At 43.2% G+C, this 20,161-nt stretch overlaps 1 protein-coding gene across 1 annotated transcript in view; it reads left to right on the forward strand.

Annotated features, from left to right (window-relative positions):
* nelfcd (negative elongation factor complex member C/D) overlaps positions 1 to 18,229 on the forward strand; it is a 95,628-nt gene extending 77,399 nt beyond the window's left edge. The window contains exons 12-15 of the mRNA XM_073061506.1: positions 6,219 to 6,314; positions 8,771 to 8,911; positions 15,681 to 15,810; positions 17,906 to 18,229. Of these exons, the coding sequence (XP_072917607.1) occupies positions 6,219 to 6,314; positions 8,771 to 8,911; positions 15,681 to 15,810; positions 17,906 to 17,940 (402 nt within the window). The 3' untranslated portion in view covers positions 17,941 to 18,229. The remainder of the gene's footprint in view (positions 1 to 6,218; positions 6,315 to 8,770; positions 8,912 to 15,680; positions 15,811 to 17,905) is intronic.
* Positions 18,230 to 20,161: the final 1,932 nt, after the last annotated feature.

Here is a 20,161-nt window from a genome sequence, read left to right on the forward strand (position 1 = left end):
TTTTGGGCCGAGGCCCTTCAAACGGTCCTGACGAAGGGTCTCGGCCTGAAACGTCGACAGTGCTTCTCCTTATAGATGCTGCCTGGCCTGCTTTGTTCCACTAGCATTTTGTGTGTGTTGTTCCAGATCATTGGGACCTCTTCTGGGGCAGGTGTGACCTATACAAATAGGACAGGTTGCACTTGAATCGCAGGGGGACCAATATCTTGGCAGGAAGGTTTGCTAAGGCTGTTGGGGAGAGTTTAAACTAGGATTGCTGGGGGGTGGGAACTGAACTGAAGAGACGGAGGAAGGGGAGGTTGGCTCACAAATAGAGAATGCTTGGAGACAGTGTGAAAGAGAGGATAAGCAGGTGATACAGAAGGGACGCACTCAGATGGGTTTGAGATGTGTCTATGTTAATGTGAGGAGTATTATGAATAAAGCAGATGAGCTTAGAGCGTGGATCAGTACTAGGAGCTATCGTGTTGTGCCCATTACAGAGACTTGGATGGTGCAGGGGCAAGAATGGCTACTTCAAGTGCCAGTCTTTAGATGTTTCAGAAAGGACAGGGAGGGAGGCAAAAGAGGTGGGAGCGTGGCACTGCTGATCAGAGATAATGTCACGGCTGCAGAAAAGGAGGAAGTCATGGAGGGGGTGTCTACGGAGTCTCTGTGGGTGGAAGTTAAGAATAGGAAGCGATCAATAACTTGACTGGGTGTTTTTTATAGACCACCCAATAGTAACAGGGACATCAAGGAGCAGATAGGGAGACAGATTCTGGAAAGGATTAATAATAACTGGTTTTTGTGGTAGGAGATTTTAATTTCCCAAATATGGATTGGCATCTCCCTAGAGTGAGGGGTTTAGGTGGGGTAGAGTTTGTTAGGTATGTTCAGGAAGATTTCTTGACACAACATGTAGATAAGCCTACAAGCGGAGAGGCTGTACTTGATCTGGTACTGGGAAATGAACCTGGTCAGGTGTCAGATCTCTCAGTGGGAGAGCATTTTGGAGATCGTGATCACAATTCTATCTCCTTTACCATAGCATTGGAGAGGGATAGGAACAGACAAGTTAGGGAAATGTTTAACTGGAGTAAGGGGAAATATGAGGCTATCAGCCAGGAACTTGGAAGCATAAATTGGAAACAGATGTTCTCAGGGAAATGTACGGAAGAAATGTGGCAAATGTTCAGGGGATATTTGCATGGGGTTCTGCATAGATACATTCTAATGAGACAGGGAAAGGATGATAGGGTACAGGAACAGTCGGGTGCAAAGGCTGTTGTAAATCTAGTCAAGAAGAAACGAGATTACGAAGGGTTCAAAAGACTAGGTAATGATAGGAATCTAGAAGATTATAAGGCTAGCAGGAAGGAGCTTAAGAATGAAATTAGGAGAGCCAGAAGGGGCTATGAGAAGGCCTTGGTGGACAGGATTAAGGAAAACCCTAAGGCATTCTACAAGTATGTGAAGAGCAAGAGGATAAGATGTGAGAGAATAGGACCAATCAAGTGTGACAGTGGAAAAGTGTGTATGGAACCAGAGGAGATGGCAGAGGTACTTAATGAATACTTTGATTCTGTATTCACTATGGAAAACGATCTTGGCGATTGTAGGGATGATTTGAGCATGTAGTAATTAAGGAAGAGGATGTGCTGGAGCTTTTGGAAAGCATCAAGTTGGATAAGTTGCCGGGACCGGACAGGATGTACCCCAGGCTACTGTGGGAGGTGAGGGAAGAGATTGCTGAGCCTCTGGCGATGATCTTTGCATCGTCAATGAGGACGGCAGGGGTTCTGGAGGATTGGAGGGTTGCGGATGTTACAGAATCTGAGGCCACAAACCAGGCACGCCCAGGATCCTCTTCAGTTTGCGTATAAGGAGAAGGTGGGAGTGGAGGATGCTATCACGTATTTGCTGCACAAATCACTCTCTCACCTAGATGGGGTCAGTTGTGCTGTGAGGATTACATTCCTTGACTTCTCTAGTGCCTTTAACACCATCCAGCCCAAGATCTTAAGGCACAAACTAACGGAGATGGGAGTAGACTCTCACATGGTGGATTGGATAGTGGATTACTTGACAGATAGACCTCAGTATGTGCGGTTGGGAGACTGTAGGTCTGACACGGTGGTCAGCAGCACAGGAGCGCCGCAGGGAACTGTACTCTCTCCGGTCCTGTTCACCCTGTACACATCAGACTTCCGATATAACTCGGAGTCCTGCCATGTGCAGAAGTTCGCTGATGACACGGCCATAGTGGGGTGTGTCAGGAATGGACAGGAGGAGGAGTATAGGAAACTGATACAGGACTTTGTGATATGGTGCAACTCAAACTACCTGCGTCTCAATATCACCAAGACCAAGGAGATGGTGGTGGACTTTAGGAGATCTAGGCCTCATATGGAGCCAGTGATCATTAATGGAGAACGTGTGGAGCAGGTTAAGACCTACAAGTATCTGGGAGTACAGTTAGACGAGAAGCTAGACTGGACTGCCAACACAGATGCCTTGTGCAGGAAGGCACAGAGTCGACTGTACTTCCTTAGAAGGTTGGCGTCATTCAATGTCTGTAGTGAGATGCTGAAGATGTTCTATAGGTCAGTTGTGGAGAGCGCCCTCTTCTTTGTGGTGGCGTGTTGGGGAGGAAGCATTAAGAAGAGGGACGCCTCACGTCTTAATAAGCTGGTAAGGAAGGCGGGCTCTGTCGTGGGCAAAGTACTGGAGAGTTTAACATCGGTAGCTGAGCGAAGGGCGCTGAGTAGGCTATGGTCAATTATGGAAAACTCTGAACATCCTCTACATAGCACCATCCAGAGACAGAGAAGCAGTTTCAGCGACAGGTTACTATCGATGCAATGCTCCTCAGACAGGATGAAGAGGTCAATACTCCCCAATGCCATTAGGCTTTACAATTCTACCGCCAGGACTTAAGAACTTTTTAAAAAGCTATTATTAATGCTTTTTGAGATAGTGATTTAGATGCATATCATATTTTTTTACTGAGTTAAGTATTGTATGTAATTAGTTTTGCTACAACAAGTGTATGGGACATTGGAAAAAAAGTTGAATTTCCCCATGGGGATGAATAAAGTATCTATCTATCTATCTATCTATCTATCTATCATTATTCAAGAAAGGGAGTGGGGATAGCCTAGGAAATTATAGACCAGTGAGTCTTACTTCAGTGGTTGGTAAGTTGATGGAGACAGGATTTACGAACACTTAGAGAGGCATTATATAATTAGGAATAGTCAGCATGGCTTTGTCAAGGGCCTTACGAGCCTGATTGAATTTTTTGGGGATGTGACTAAACACATTAATGAAGGTAGAGCCGTAGATGTAGTGTACATATATGGATTTTAGCAAGGCATTTGATAAGGTACTTCATGCAAGGCTTATTGAGAAAGTAAGGAGGCATGGGATCCAAGGGGACATTGCTTTGTGGATCCAGAACTGGCTTGCCCACAGAAGGCATAGAATGGTTGTAGACGGTTCATATTCTGCATGGAGGCCGGTGACCAGTGGTGTGCCTCAGGGATCTGTTCTGGGACCCCTACTCTTTGTGATTTTTATAAATGACCTGGATGAGGAAGTGAAGAGATGGGTTAGTAAATCTGCTGATGACACAAAGGTTGGGGGTGTTGTGGATAGTGTGGAGGGCTGTCAGAGGTTTCAGCGGAACATTGATAGGATACAAAACTGGGCTGAGAAGTGGCAGATGGAGCTCAACCCAGATAAATGTGAAGTGATTCATTTTGGTGGGTCAAATATGATGGCAGAATATAGTATTAATGGTAAGACTCTTGACAGTGTGGAGGATCAGAGGGATCTTGGGGTCCGAGTCCATAGGACTCTCAGAGCTGCTACACAGGTTGACTCTGTGGTTGAGAAGGCGTACAGAGCATTGGCCTTCATCAATCGTGGGATTGAGTTTAAGAGCCGAGACGTAATGTTGCAGCTATATAGGGTAGACCCCACTTGGAGTACTGTTCTCAATTCTGGTCTCCTCACTACAGGAAGGACGTGGAAACCATAGAAAGGGTGCAGAGGAGATTTACAAGGATGTTGCCCGGATTGGGGAGTATGCCTTATGAGAATAGGTTCAGTGAACTCAGCCTTTTCTCCTTGGAGCGACGGAGGATGAGAGTTGACCTGATAGAGGTGTACAAGATAATGAGAGGCATTGATCGTGTGGATAGTCAGAGGCTTTTTCCCAGGGCTGAAATGGCTAGCACGAGAGGGCATAGTTTTAAAGTGCTTGGAAGTAGGAGATGTCAGGAGTAAATTTTTTATGCAGAGAATGGTGAGTGCATGGAATGGGCTGCCGGCGGCGGTGGTAGAGGCAGAAATGATAGGATCTTTTAAAAGACTCCTGGATGGACATATGGAGGTTAGGAAAACAGAGGGCTATGGATAAGTGTAGGTAGTTCTAAGGTAAGGACATGTTCGGCACAGCTTTGTGGGCTGAAGGACCTGCATTGTGCTGTAGGTTTTCTATGTTTCTGACATCTCTCCTATATTTTTTTCTAATTACCTTAAAATTATGCCCTTTGCATTAGCCATTTCCGCCCTGGGAAGAGTTCTCTTTCTCTCCAGTCTATGTGTGGCTTTCTACGTTGATGTCAGGTCACCTCTCATCCTCCTTCACACCAAAGAGAAAAGCCCAAACTCACTTAACCTTTCCTCATAGATATGCTCTCTAATCCAGGCAGCATCTTGGTAAATCTCCTCTGCATACATCTTATATTTGTAGTGAATTATTTCTGCTGAATGCAAAGTCTAGCAGTGCCATTCAAATAGAGAGAGTGCCAATATTTATTTCCCACCCCATGCAGTAACTCTCACTTGTATAGAGCTTCTAATATATCAAACATCAATGAGCACCACCAAAGAAAATTAATGTCAAACTCTTAGAAGATGGAAGGGCAGCAGATCAAATTCTTAGTCACAGCTGGACTGAGAAATATCTTAAAAGGACAAAAGATAGGGGGGGGGCAACTTAGGGAAGAAAGTCCTGGGAGGTTTTTGGCAGCTGCTATTGGCGAGGTGACTAAATACGAGGATGATCAAGGGGTCAGAATTGGAAGAGAGTAAATATGTGAATGTCGTGGGGCTGGGAGAGGTTACTGAGAAATAAGGATGGTGAATGGTGGTCTTGAAACTGAGGATGAAAGTTTTAAACTTGTAATGATATTTAATTAGGAAGCACTCTTTATAGGAAGTTCAGTGAATGGAACAGAGTGAGTTGAGATGCGACAGCTGAGACTTGGTTGTCCAACAGAATTCAAGGAGTAGAATGAGGGGCGTCAGCCATCAGTGTATTGGAATAGTAAAGTCCAGAGGTAACAATGAAGGTCTAAAGAGCACGTAGGTAGAGCTGGGTTACCACGGAATTGAAATAGTCTTAGTGGTGGCACAGATCTGATCTGATGTTCATCAGCTCAAATATGATACCAAGGTCTCATTAATTTTCAGATATTTGCCAGGATGAGGGCTGGAGTTGGCAACAAGAGAATGGACTTTATTGTTGGAACCAAACATAATGGCTTTAGCCTTCTGGATACCTGCTGTTTTGCTCACAAAGCTTGTAACCTGTGTTCGCTGTTGAGAAGATAACAGATAAAAGCTGCAATTTACACTAAATACAAAGGAGGGTGTTAGTAAGACAATGAGCAAAGTGATGGAAAGAAAAAGCTGATTTTGAGGGGATTAGAGTAAAACTGGGGAAAATAATATTGTTCAGCAGACTGTTGAAACAACTGTGGGAAATATTTTAAAAGATTACCAGAGAGAAAAGTAGTATTCCATAAAATGAAATAATCAACGATAAAATGTCGTGGATAAATGTAGGATTGTCACATGTTTATGCATTGAGTGAATCAAGAAGAGATAACTAAAGGAAGTATGAAAAGTGTATGAAATGCTGACAGAATAAGCGATGAAATCAGAAAAGACCAATAGGAATAATGATCAAGCTGAATAAATATAAACATGCAAGAGTTTCACAGATTAGGGCTACAAGGAGAAGCTCGATGGAGTGTAAGCTCAATGGGTGATATTTAATTCTGTAACATTTGGGAGTGATGAGGCCAACAATAAGGATTCTACTGTGCAGTTTAGATTGGTTAATTGAAATTTGGCTAACACTGCACCTAGGGAGGCTGTGCTGTTTTGTTTCCAGTCTGTTTGGTTCTGTGATTATAATGATCTTGCTTCTATTTTTTTTTCAGATAAGTACCTGCCACCAACTTCTCCATCCACAGGTCCTACAGCTCCTTGTTAAACTCTTTGAGACCGAGCATTCCCAGCTTGACGTCATGGAGCAGGTAATCCTCCTGCGGTGCAGGGAAGGAACAGTACAACAGGGAGTGGGTGTGTTGGGTGGTAGGGATGCTGAGGAATTACTGGTTTGCATTTCACTTTTAACTTCTGGGATGGAAGGGTTATAATCAAAGTACCACTTTGAATAATAATTCAGAATCAGGTTTATTATCACTGATGAAAATCGTGAAATTTGTTGTTTTGTGGCAACAGTACTATGCAAGGCATAAAAGATTACTGTAAGTTACATTAGGAGAAATAGATGGATTGAGTGAGAGAGCAATTAGTGAGGTGGTGTGCATGTGTTCATAGACCGTTCAGAAATCGAATGGCAGTGGGAAAGAAGCTGTCCTTGAAATGTTAAATTTACAGATGTTCAAGGAGGCTGCCACAGATGGAGAAGGCACAGACCTCGAGAAGTATGCCTCATCTGTCACTGGCTACATCTGTAAGTTTAGATGATGTTGGTGCCACAAGAATGATTATCTCTTAGCCTAATCAAAAGCCCTGGGTGAATGCAGAGGTGCACTCCCTACTAAAAGCCCGGGACGCTGTCTTCAAGTTTGAAGACACAACAATTCAGGGCAGCCAGGAGAAACCTCATCTTAGGCACCATGAGGGAACGACCTTCTGTCCTCTAAAAATTCAGGAACACCTGTCTGATAACAATCCCCTGTGGCTGGGCACCAAGCATTACTGACTACACAAGTAAAATAGCATCTATTGTACCAGTGACACCTCCATCCCTGATGCTCTAAGCAACTTTTATACACATTTAGAGGCATGCAACACAACCAGCCATGAAAACTACTTCCCCCCCCCCCCCCCCCCCTCAGATGAGCAGCCACTGTCTATAATAGCTGCAGCTGTGAGAAGGAGTCAATTCACGTAAAGCCATCGGGCCAGACAACATCCCAGGCCGAGTACTCGGGGTGTGCACACCGGCTCACCGGCATCTTCACGAGTATCTTTAATACTTCACTCATCCAGGCTGCTGTCCATGCTTCAAATCAGTCACCATTATCCCTGTTCCTTCAGAACTAAACAAGTACCGCCCTGTGGCACTGACACCAATCATCATGAAGTGCTTCGAATGACACATATCGGAAACTCCATTTGTACCACACTGGACACTCACCAATATGCTTACTGGCAGAAACACTCTATGACAGATGCCATAGCTTCTGTCGTGCACCTGGCCCTGACACACCTAGAAAACAAGGACACTTATGTCAGACTGCTGTTTCTGGATTTCATTTTGACATTCAACATTGTTATTCTGCAGAACTTGGTAAACAAGCTCCTACTCCTCGGTCTAAATACACCACTGTGTAACTGGGTGGACCCCCTAACCAGCAGACCTCATGTAGTCAGAACGCACAACCGTTCCTCCCTCCCCATCATCCTCCACGCGGGTGTGTGCTGAGCCCACTGTTGTACATTCCGTTCCTCCCTCCCCGTCATCCTCAACACGGCTGTGTGCTGAGCCCACTGTTGTACACTCCGTTCCTCCCTCCCCATCATCCTCAACACGGCTGTGTGCTGAGCCCACTGTTGTACACTCCGTTCCTCCCTCCCCGTCATCCTCAACACGGCTGTGTGCTGAGCCCACTGTTGTACACTCCGTTCCTCCCTCCCCATCATCCTCAACACGGCTGTGTGCTGAGCCCACTGTTGTACACTCCGTTCCTCCCTCCCCGTCATCCTCAACACGGCTGTGTGCTGAGCCCACTGTTGTACACTCCGTTCCTCCCTCCCCGTCATCCTCAACATGGCTATGTGCTGAGCCCACTGTTGTACACTCCGTTCACACACGACTGCACGGCCAAACACCCGAGCAATCACATTGTCAAGGTCACCGATGACATACCAGTGTTGGAGCTCATCACTAACAATGATGAGACAGCCTACAGAGTGGAGGTGAGAGGAGCTTGAAGCCTGGTGCCAGGCCAGTAACCTTTCTCAATGTCAATAAGAGAAAGGAGATGATTATCAACTTCAGGAGAAGTCACACCCTGTTTTACTTCAGCGACATGGCAGTGGAAACTGCGAGCGTTTTCAATCTCCTGGGAATGCACATCTCGCACAACCTCTCATGATCCCAGGACACATTCTACACAATCAGGAAAGCAAACTTTCTGGGGAGGCTGGACTATGCACATCTATACTCACATCCTTTTACAGATGCACATTAGAGAACATCCTAGCATCCTAATATTTTGCATGCCTCTATCAGTGTCCTCCATTCCAGGGAAAAGAAGCCCAGCCTATCGAGTCTCTTGTAACCATTTGTAATGCTCCAATCCAGGCAACGTCCTGATGAATCTCCTCTGCACCCCCTCCAGCACACTCACACCCTTCCAGGTTCTCTCACCCTTCTTCTGACCCTGACTTCCACATGTCTATCTGCCTGGGGGATAATGAGAACTTTACTCTGTGTGTAATTCTTCTTCGCCCCCAGCTGGAGCTGAAGAAGACCCTGCTGGACCGAATGGTTCACTTGTTGAGTCGTGGCTACGTCCTGCCCGTGGTCAGCTACATCCGCAAGTGTTTGGAGAAGCTAGACACAGACATTTCACTGATCAGATACTTCGTGACAGAGGTCAGTGGCTTGCATGGTGATGTACAAATTTAGATTGTGAATGGACAGATGCTTTGGGGAGAGAGATTGGATGGCTTAATCTGACCATGGGTGTTTTGGGTCACAATCCTCCATCACCTCAACCAAGTGGCCATTGCTGAAGACTGAACACTGGAGAATGTTAGCCCAGCCTTGTACTGCAGTAGGTGGGAGGAGCTGCAAGATGCAGAGAATCAGCCAGGAACGACACTGTGGAAAAACGAGAGACTGCAAGTGCTGGAAGTCTAGGGAGCAGCACAGTCTGACACTGCTCAATTAATATCGAGAAGTGTAAGCTTAACAACAGGTAGCAAATGGGAGCAGAAGCTTAGTGTGGTCTGAACCCTATTGATGGTTAAAAACTAGGAAGTTCAGCCCTTTGTGGTGAGAGCTTGAGAATGTCAGGACTGGAAAATAGAGCTCCACTGACTGATTGCAATAGGATGCGGAATCTTGTTAATCAGATACTTTATTCCAATATAATTGCAGGGCAGGAACCTTATGATCCTACCTTTATTTTATAAGTAACATTGAAGCCCATGAGAGTCAAGGGAGTTCGCAGAATGGATGTGAGATTGGCAGAGGTAGCAGGGGATTAGCTGACACTGAATCATAAAGGAAGTGAAGAGTGAAACTCCTCATGAAATCGACTCCTGTTTCATGAGTGCAGAAGCCAGGATGTAGTTTCAACATCGGCATAAGCAAACTCAGTAATGCAGTGATTAATGAAGAGAATGGTGGTGGATACCAAGAGAGGTAATTTATAGAAGGCCTACTAGATGGCTTTTTAGAGCCGCTTGTGGTTGAGCCCACTAGAGAAAAGGTAATTCTGAGTTGGGTGTTGTGTAATGAACCAGATTTAATTAGAGAGTTTAAGATAAAGAAACCGATAGAAGGCAGTGATCGTAATACAGAATTCACCCTGCAGCTTGAGAGGGAGAAGCTAAAACTGAGTGTATTAGTATTACTGTGGAGTAAAGGGAATTACAGAGGGATGAAGGAGGAGCTGGCCAAAACTGATTGGAGGGGACGCTAGCAGGGATGATAGCGGACAGCAATGGCTGGAGTTTCTAGGAGCAGTTCAGAAGGCACAAGATAGATACGTCTCAGAGATAAGGAAGTATTCTAAAGGGTGGATGTGGAAACCATGGCTGACAAGGAAAGTCAAAGACAGTGTAAAAGCAAAAGAGTCGGCATTCACTACAGCAAAATTTAGCGGTAAGATAGAGGATTGGGAAGCTTTTAGAAACCAAACCAACAGATGGCAACTAAAAACAGCAATAAGAAGAGAAAAGATGAAATGTGAAGGTAAACTAGCCAATAATATGAAAGAGGATACCAGGTGTTTTTTTCATATATAAAAAGAATTAAAAAGGTGAGTGGATATTGAAATGCTGGACAATGGTGCTAGAGAGGTAGAAATGATGGACAGCTCAGTAAGTATTTTGCATCAGTCTTCACTGGAAAACACCAGCAGTATGCCAGAAATATGAGCGTATTGGGGCAGAAATGAGTGTCGTCACTTTTACTAAGGAGAAGGTGTTTGGGAAGCTGAAAGCTCTGAAGCAGAATAGCCCAGGAATCTGAAAGAGGTTCCTGAAGAGATTGTGGAACCATTAGTCGTGATCTTTTAAGAATCGCTAAATTCTAGAGAACTAGAAAATTACAAATGTCACTCCACTCTTTTAGAAGGGAGGGAAGGCAAAGGACAAAAAACATAGGCCAGTTATTTTGATTTCAGTGGTTGGGAAGATGTTGGAGTCCATTACTAAGGATGAGGTTTCGGGGTACTTGGAAACTCATGATAATATAGGCCAAAGTCAGTACGGTTTCTTTAAGGGGAAATCTTGCCCAACAGTCTGTTAGAATTATTCGAGGAAGTAAGCAGGCAGGATAGACAAAGCAGAGTCAGTGGATGTCTTTACTTGGATTTGACAAGGTGCTGCACAAGAGGCTGCTGTACAAGGAAAGAGCCCATGATATTACAGGAAAGACAGTAGCGTGGATAGATGATTGGTCGATTGGTGGGAGGTAACGAGTGAGAATAAAGGGGGCGTTTTCTGGTTGGCTGCCAGTATCGAGATGTTACGTGGGGGTCAGTGTTGGGACTACTTCTTTTCATGTTGTATGTCAGTGATTTGGATGACAGAATTGATGGCTTTGTGGCCAGGTTTGCGGACGAGACAAAGGCAGGTGGAGGGGCAGGTAGTGTTGAGGAAGCAGGGAGTCTGCATTAGGCTTTAGGCAGATGAGGAGAATGAGCAAAGAAGTGGCAATGGAATACAATATAGGGAAGTGTATGCTCCTGCACTTTGGTAGAAGGAATAAATGTGTAGACTAGTTTTTAAATGGGCAGCAAATTCAGAATTCAGAGGTGCAAAGGGACTTGTCAGTCCATGAGACCAGAAGAGTTAGTCTGCTCCACCATTTCATTATGGCTGATGCATTTTCCCTCTCAACCCCATTCGCTGTGTAACCTTTCACACCCTGACTAATCAGAATCCATCAGCCTCTGCCTTAAATACACCTAATGACTTGCCCTCCACTGCTGCCTGTGGTAACAAATTCCCCATATTCACTCCTCCTCATCAATGGAAACAACCTCCTCATCTCTGTTCTAATTGGATGTCCCTCTATTCTGAGGCTGTGCCCTCGAGTCCTAGACTTTCTGCATCCACTCTTTCCTGGCCTTTCAACATTCAATAGGTTTTCCATGAAATGCTCCCTTGTTCTTCTAAACTCCAAGGAGTATGGGCCCAGAACCATCAAATGCTCCTCATATGAAGAACCCTCTCCAATGTCAGCACATCCTTTTTTTAGATAAGGGGCCCAAAACTACTCACAATGTTCCAAGTGAGGCCTCACCAGTGCCTTATAAAGCCTCAGCATTACGTCCTTGCTTTTATGTTCTGGTTCACTTGAAATGAATGCTAACATTGCATTTGACTTCCTCACCACCAACTCAATTCGCAAATTAACTTTTTGAGAATCCTGCACGAGGACTCCCAAGCCCCTTTGCACCGTGGATTTTTCAATTTTCTGCCCACTTAGAAAGTGCACGGCCATATACTTCCCATTACTTATTCCATCTACCACTTCTTTACCCATTCTTGTAATCTGTCTTAAGTCCTTCTGCAGACTCACTGCTTCCTCAACACTAGGAAATCTGCTTCTTCACCACCCTATCCACATGAGATTCCACCTTCAGGGAACTATGCACCATTATTCCTAGATCACTCTGTTCTACTGCATTCTTCAATGCCCTACCATTTACCATGTATGTCCTATTTTGATTAGTCCTGAAGTCAGAGGATTCGGAAGTTTTAAATAAACAGAAGTCAACTAAAGAAGCCATGAGGAGAGAAAAGATGAAATATGAAGGTAAGCTAGCCAATAATATCAAAGGTTCAAAGGTTCATTTTATTATCAAAGTATACAACCCTGAGATTCATCTTCACTAGATGGCCACGAAATACAGAAAAGCCATTAAAGTCATTGAAAGAAAAGACATTAACCCCACTCCCACATGAGAAGAGAAAAAGAAACAGAACTCGCTAACCCTAAACTCCGCAACCTCTCCCTCGCACAAAAACACATCACCCACGCAGACACGGCAGCTAAATCATCAAACCCCTAACCCTCAAGACCCTCCCACACAAAAAACCGACAATAACATCAAATCCCCAACCTCCACACACAAATCTAACAGATCGTTCACAAGTAAAAACACCAAGTCACGAATCCCCAGCCTTTCCCTCACACAAAAAAGTAACATATTGCCCACCTGCCAATCAGCAACAAGAAAGAAAATGCAGAAAAACTGAAGGAGACCAAAGAGGATGCCAAAAGTTTTTTTCAGATACTGCATACAAAGAGTAAAAGAAATGTAAAATGGAAGGAGCACTGTCGACGTTTTGGGCCGAGACCCTTTGTGCTTCTCCTTATAGATGCTACCTAGCCTGCTGCGTTCCACCAGCACTTTGTGTGTGTTGCTTCCTCAACACTGCCTGCTGCTCCACCTATCTTTGTGTTGTCCGCAAACTTGGCAACAAAGCCATCAATTCCGTCGTCCAGATTATTGACATATAATGTAAAGAGAAGCGGTCCCAACACCAACCCCTACGGAATATCACTAGTCACTGGAAGCCAACTATTCCTGCTCTTTGCCTCCTGCCAATTAGCCAGTTCTCTGTACATGCCAGTATCTTCTCTATAATACCATGGGCTTTTACGTTTCTTTTACTCTTTGTATGCAGTATCTGAAAAAACTTTTGGCATCTTCTTTGGTCTCCTTCAGTTTTTCTGCATTTTCTTTCTTGTTGCTGATTGGCAGGTGGGCAATATGTTACTTTTTTGTGTGAGGGAAAGGCTGGGGATTCGTGACTTGGTGTTTTTACTTGTGAACGATCTGTTAGATTTGTGTGTGGAGGTTGGGGATTTGATGTTATTGTCGGTTTTTTGTGTGGGAGGGTCTTGAGGGTTAGGGGTTTGATGATTTAGCTGCCGTGTCTGCGTGGGTGATGTGTTTTTGTGCGAGGGAGAGGTTGCGGAGTTTAGGGTTAGCGAGTTCTGTTTCTTTTTCTCTTCTCATGTGGGAGTGGGGTTAATGTCTTTTCTTTCAATGACTTTAATGGCTTTTCTGTATTTCGTGGCCATCTAGTGAAGATGAATCTCAGGGTTGTATACTTTGATAATAAAATGAACCTTTGAACCTTTGATATTATTGGCTAGCTTACCTTCATATTTCATCTTTTCTCTCCTCATGGCTTCTTTAGTTGACTTCTGTTTATTTAAAACTTCCAAATCCTCTGACTTCAGGACTAATCAAAATAGGACATACATGGTAAATGGTAGGGCATTGAGGAATGCAGTAGAACAGAGTGATCTAGGAATAATGGTGCATAGTTCCCTGAAGGTGGAATCTCATGTGGATAGGGTGGTGAAGAAAGCTTTTGGTATGCTGGCCTTTGTGTACAGTTCTGGTCACCGAATTATAGGAAAGATGTCAAGAAAATAGAGAGAGTACAGAGAAGATTTACTAAAATGTTATCTGGGTTTCAGCACCTAAGTTACAGAGAAAGGTTGAACAAGTTAGGTCTTTATTCTTTGGAGCGTAGAAGGTTGAGGGGGGACTTGATAGAGGTATTTAAAATTATGAGGGGGATAGGGGGATAGTTGACATAGATAGGCTTTTTCCATTGAGAAAAGGGGAGATTCAAACAAGAGGACATGATTTGAGAGTTAGGGGGCAAAAGTTTAGGGGTAACAGGAGGGGGAACTTCTTTACTCAGAGAGTGATAGCTGTGTGGAACGAGCTTCCAGTAGAAGTGGTAGAGGCAGGTTCGATATTGTCATTTAAAGTAAAATTGGATAGGTATATGGACAGGTAAGGAATGGAGGGTTATGGGCTGAGTGCGGGTCAGTGTGACTAGGTGAGAGTAAGCGTTCGGCACAGACTAGAAGGGCCGAGATGGCCTGTTTCCGTGCTGTAATTGTTATATGGTTAATTTTTGATCTTTTGCTTTTATGTTGTTTTTGACTTCCCTTTTCAGCCACGGTTGCATTATCCTTTCTAAATACTTCTTTGGGATGTATCTATCCTCTGCTTTCTAAATCGCTCCCAGAAACTATAACCATTTGTCACTCCTGCTAGAGTCCCCTTCCAGTCAACCTTGGCCAGTTCTTCTCTCATCCTTTTTTTCTCGTGCAGGATTCCATAAAAGTTAACTTGCAAGTTGAGTTGGTGGTAAGAAGGGCAAATGCAATGTTAGCATTCTCTTCGAGAGGACTAGAATACCAAAGTAAGGATGTACTGGATGTACCGCTGAAGATTTGTAAGGCATTGGTCAGACTGTACTTGCAGTATTGTGCGCAGTTTTTGAGTCCCTTATTTAAGAAAGGATGTGCTGTGATTGGAGAGGGTCCAGAGGAGGTTCATGAGAATGAAAGGGTTAATGTATGAGGAGCTCTGGGCCTATACTTGCTGGAGTTTAGAAGAATGAAAGGGGTTCTGTTTGAAACCTATTTAATTTTGTAAGGCTTAGATAGAGTGGACGTGGAGAGGATGTTTCATTCAGTGAGAGTGTCTAGGACCAGAGGGCACAGCCTCAGAATTTAAGGAAGTATCTTTAGAACAGAGGTAAGGAGGAATTTCTTTAGTCAGAGGGTGGTAAGTCTCTGGAAATCATTTCTGCAGATGGCTGTGGAGGCCAAGTCATTGGGTATATTTAATGCGGAGGTCAATCGGTTCTTGATTAGTAAGGTTGTTAGAAAAGTACTTTTGATATTTTGCTTCATTAGTGGAGACAGAGTTCAAAATCAAGATGTGTTAAATCCACTGTAACTAGGGATGTGGAAGGCTATCAGGGATTGCAGAAGAGATTTACTCGGACAGCCCCAAAGTCGGTGAAGTTCAATCATTTTAGACATTGTAAGAGTGAGTTGTTTCCAACACACTGGAAGACCAGGAGATTTGATGGAAATGTTCTTCGTCTCATGGTTACTGGAGGCAGTAAAGTGAAATTCTTTATGGTGTGAGGTTTCAATGGGTGACTCCATTTTAGATGGCTGGCAGACAAGAGAATGAAAGATGTTGTCTTAACCTAGAGCCTGCTGGAAGCAACTTTTACAATTATAAGGACTTTCAGGAGAGATATTTACAGAGTGGAGTCTGTTGCCAGCTGGGTAAGCTGAGGGAAATGGGCTGAATGGCTGCTTTCTTTTTTTTAATGATTCTGTCTTGTGCCTGCAGGTTCTGGATGTCATTGCCCCTCCATACACCTCAGACTTTGTCCACCTCTTTCTCCCGATTCTGGAGAACGACAGCATTGTTGGTACAATTAAAACTGAAGGGGAGTGCGATGCTGTGGCAGAGTTTATTGGTAAGTGGAGTATAGAGTTGTCTGGAATTGTAAGGCTGTGTGCGGCTAAAAGTTAGTGGGATTTCAGCAAGGGAGCTCCATCAGAAGGCTACTTCTTGAACCCAAAAATCCAGACTGATACTGAGGGAATGCTGCACGGTTGAAGGTTCTGTGTTTCAGTACTGAAGTCCAATTGCCCTCTTAGTTGAGATATTATCTGATCATAATCACCGTTGCTGCTTTTGAGTCCTTGCTGTTTGCAATTCAGCTGTTCCACTTCCTCAGTTTTAATAATCAGACCCTACAGAATGCTCTGAGAGCTCCAGAGGTGCTAAAAAGAGCTTCATAATCACAGGTTTACTTTACTTTCTGATTCAGTTGACTTCCTGTGTTAAGAGAGGGTGTCATTGTGTGCATTAGGTTTATGTAACTACTTCTGTGGTTCATTGAGTGTAGTATTTTATCACACTTTTTGGAACTGAGCAGAAGCCTAGTTTGTATGTTAGTGAGTCAGATTGAGCTCCTCCTCTTGCAGTTGATGATATATCTTCTATATCTATATGATATTTATCTTTAATCAGTGAAAAATAAGCTTAAATTGAGTGGAATCATGTAGAAGAGTCAGCAGAATAGCTGTGGACCTTCCAGCCTGAATGGTTTTTCATTCCTTCACTCCTGTGCCTTTTGATGGGAAACCCTGTCAAATGGCCTCACTCCAGAAGAAGTGGATGCACACTATTTGTAGGTGCAATTTTTAGTGGCAGAGATTCCTATGTCTAGTGCATGTTAGATTATAATGAGGGATTACTGCTCAGAAGAATAAGAGGTACATAAACCGTGGCAGGTGGTCTCATCTCTCTGATGTAAGAACATTTAAAAACAGGAGCAGTAAGCCAATCCACCCCCTGAGCCTGCTCTGTCATTTAGTACAACCATGGCTGATCCAACCTTGCCTCAGCAGTACGTTCTGACTGCTGTCCCCGTATCATCTGACTCCTTTGTAGCTTAAGTATCTGTCATTCTCCTTCTGAAGTGTATTCAGTATGTCCATCTTCACATCTCTCTGGATCAGAGAATAATAACCTTCCGAGAAGGTGTTATCTTTAAAATGTGACACTGTATTCTGAAACTAAGCTCCATGGGTCCGCATTAAGGGAACACGCACAAAATGCTAGAGGGACTCAGCAGGTCAGGCATTATACATGGAAAACATAATATTACTTAAATGGAGTTAGACCACAAACGCAGCATCTGCAAAATCTCATGTCCCCATGAGAGGAAGCATCCTCAGAACGTTGTATGTTTCAGTACAATTACTTCCAGTTCCTTTGCAACTAAGCTCATTATGCAGTACGTCAAGCCCCTCTTCCCGGAATCAGCCTAGTGAACCTTCTCTTCACTGCCTCCAGTGCACCCTTTCCTGTGGTACGGAAATCAAAAGTGAATTCAATATTCCATTTGCGGTCTCTTAAAGTTGCATTCGTTTGGTATTCTGTACCTCTTTCAATACTGCACAACATTTCACGTCACTTGCAGAGTCTGCATTCTGTGTTTCAGGCACCAGGACTCCACATTCTTCAGTTTGTAGTCTAATTCCATTTAAGTACTATTTTGCTTTTCCCATTCTTTTTTTCCAAATGGATAACCTGACATTACACTCCACTCAACAAAGCCTTGCCCTCTCACTTTAATTGTGCACCACTAGTACGTCCTTCTGGTGGACTCTTCTGCTAAACCTGCAGTGTTAGTGTGTAACATTGTGATATTCCGTCCAAGCTAATGTGAGTGAGGGAGAGGTGGTGAGGAACGATACCCAGCAGCTGGACCCGAGTACAGGTGTTTCCCCCCCCCTTACAAAGGTAGAGCGTTCCAGTGAAACCTTTCTTAAGCTGAAATGGCGTAAAGCGAAGAACCATGAATTTATATGTGAAAAATTTTCTTAAAAGTGAAAATCCTCTTTGTAATGCGAAAACAGGTTACTAATGTAGGTCTTTTGTAAAAGCGAAGTGGCGTAAAGCGAACGTTTGTAAAGCCAGGGGGCACCTGTAGTAGAAATGTTGTAACATGAAGTGACTGTAACTCCTGAATAAAAGATTTGTGTAAACTGTACTTCCAGCACACTGCAAATCCAACTTTATCATGGTGAACTAGCACGGAGAAGGAAACACGGGAATAGAGAGCAGCCAGCGGAGGATGTGCAAGATCTTTCTGAGACGTGAGACAATGATGGAACACTGTGTGTCATGTAAAATTGATCCAAGAATTGTGAGCGAGACCCAGCAGCAGTTAAATAGATGAATAATAATTAGATTTTGTACTTTATTTTATATAAGTGATGTAAAATATAGAAGCCTTTTTCTTCTTTTCTGCAAATGACTTTGGAAAATAAACTGAGTTTGGAACTGATGTGTTAAAAATAAATAACGGTGTTGTACTTTCAGGAATGCTTGGATTTACAATTTTTAGGGGAAAAAAACCACTTATTTTGTCAACAGTGGACCATAGGTGAGGATAATAAAGGTAGTTATTATGTTTGCATCCGTCACTGTAGAGCTGATGAAAACCATGGGTGTTAATGGTTGTACCACATGCACCTGCTTGGTCAGACACTTCCTGACCTATCTGCTGTCATCAGTCACTTCATAATCTACAAAAGTGCAGTGCAACCCTTGATCTCCTAAAAAGAAAAGTTATATAATATTTTAATATTCAGTATTATCTTTGAAGTGCACAGAAATGTATTATGTAGAGTTTGTCACTTCGTGCTCCCAGCAAGAAATTGGCTCGCAGTTAAAAGTGGTAGCATCTTTCTTTAAGGATCAGTGGTACGGATCCCAAAACCAGATTAGGAGTATCACAGGTGCAGAAGGTGTTTTCCAGAGTTCGGAATGATGGTCCTTCTAGACGCCCAGGTGGGAATGTTGGAGGGATATCAGCAGGACAGACCCTGTCTCGGGGCTTAAGGCTCCATTTCCTAATGGTTAGAAGGGGGTTGGTCCCTGTCTGCATACTGTGGATGGGTGAGGGAGGATTTAACATTTCAGCTACTGGTGTTCATGTCACTTGTTCTAATTTAATGGTTGAAAATAAAGACCAGAGTTCCTCAATGAATTGGTAGCCTGAATTAGTTAAAGTGGGTTGTGCAAATACCCTTTCCTCACATAAATGGCCAGAGACTCCCACATGGCCTTTTATGTTCTGAGTCAGAATCAGAATCAGGTTGAACTGGCATATGTTGTGAAATTTGTTGTTTTATAGCAGCAGCGCATCGCATACATAAAAGAACTACAAATTACAATTAAGGAAATATATATATATATATAGAAAACGCACACACAGTGGATTTCAGTTAATTGGGCCTCCAGTTAGTTAGAGAAGCTACTAATTTGAGACAACTCTTAAAGAACAAAAAATGGATTGAGAAAAGAGCTGGATTTCCGTTGTTTATTTGGGACATCGTGCCGCCTAATTGGGACCGGAGACCGCTGCCAAAGTTTCTAACTAGCGTTAGTCATGTACACTTGTGTCACTGTTAAAACACTACACCATGCTTAGAACAAAGATTTTTTAAATAGTGTCAGTTGCGTGTACTTGTATTCAAAAAGCAGTAATTTTTGTCGTTGATAATTAGAAATAAGCAGTAGGACAATTCAAGTGTTTTGCTCACTGTGGTTTCAAGAATAAATTTCTCTGTTGATAACTATTAGGAACTACATTTTTATAGTATTGTAGAAGTAATGTTAGTGTTCTAGTTTGTTCTATATTTTACTTAAATACATAATTTCTTACTCAGTTAAATGGTAGTTTGTCTTTTTTTATATAAGTTTTTAACTAATTCCACAAAACTTTGGCCAATTGGGGAAGCTGCTTTATTGGGCCAAATTGGGTCCCGATGTGTCCCAATTATCCAAGATATAAAAAAGATTTAAATAAATAGTGTAAATAAGAAAATAGTTAGGTAGTGTACATGGGTTTATTGTCCATTTAGAAATCTAATGGTGGCAGGGAAGAAACTGTTCCTGAAATGTTGAGTGTGTATCTTCAGGCTCCTGTGACCTCCTCCTTGGCGGTAGCAATGAGAACAGGATGTGATGGGGGTCATGCCTACACCCGCTAATCTTTGACACCCTTGCTCATTAAAATCTACCAACCTCCACTTTAAATATTCCTAATGACTTGGCCTCCACAGAGGTCTATGGCAATGAATTCCAGAGATTCACAAACCTCGGGTGAAAGAAATTTAGAATCTGAATCAGTTTATTATAGCTGATGTTCAGTATGTCATAACATTTGTTTTGTGGCAGCAGGATAGGGCAATACGTAAAATATACTACAAATTACAATAAGAAGTAAAAAAAATTAAAGAGGTAGT

Source organism: Hemitrygon akajei, chromosome 11, assembly GCF_048418815.1.
Source record: "Hemitrygon akajei chromosome 11, sHemAka1.3, whole genome shotgun sequence".
NCBI classification, from domain to species: Eukaryota; Metazoa; Chordata; class Chondrichthyes; order Myliobatiformes; family Dasyatidae; genus Hemitrygon; species Hemitrygon akajei.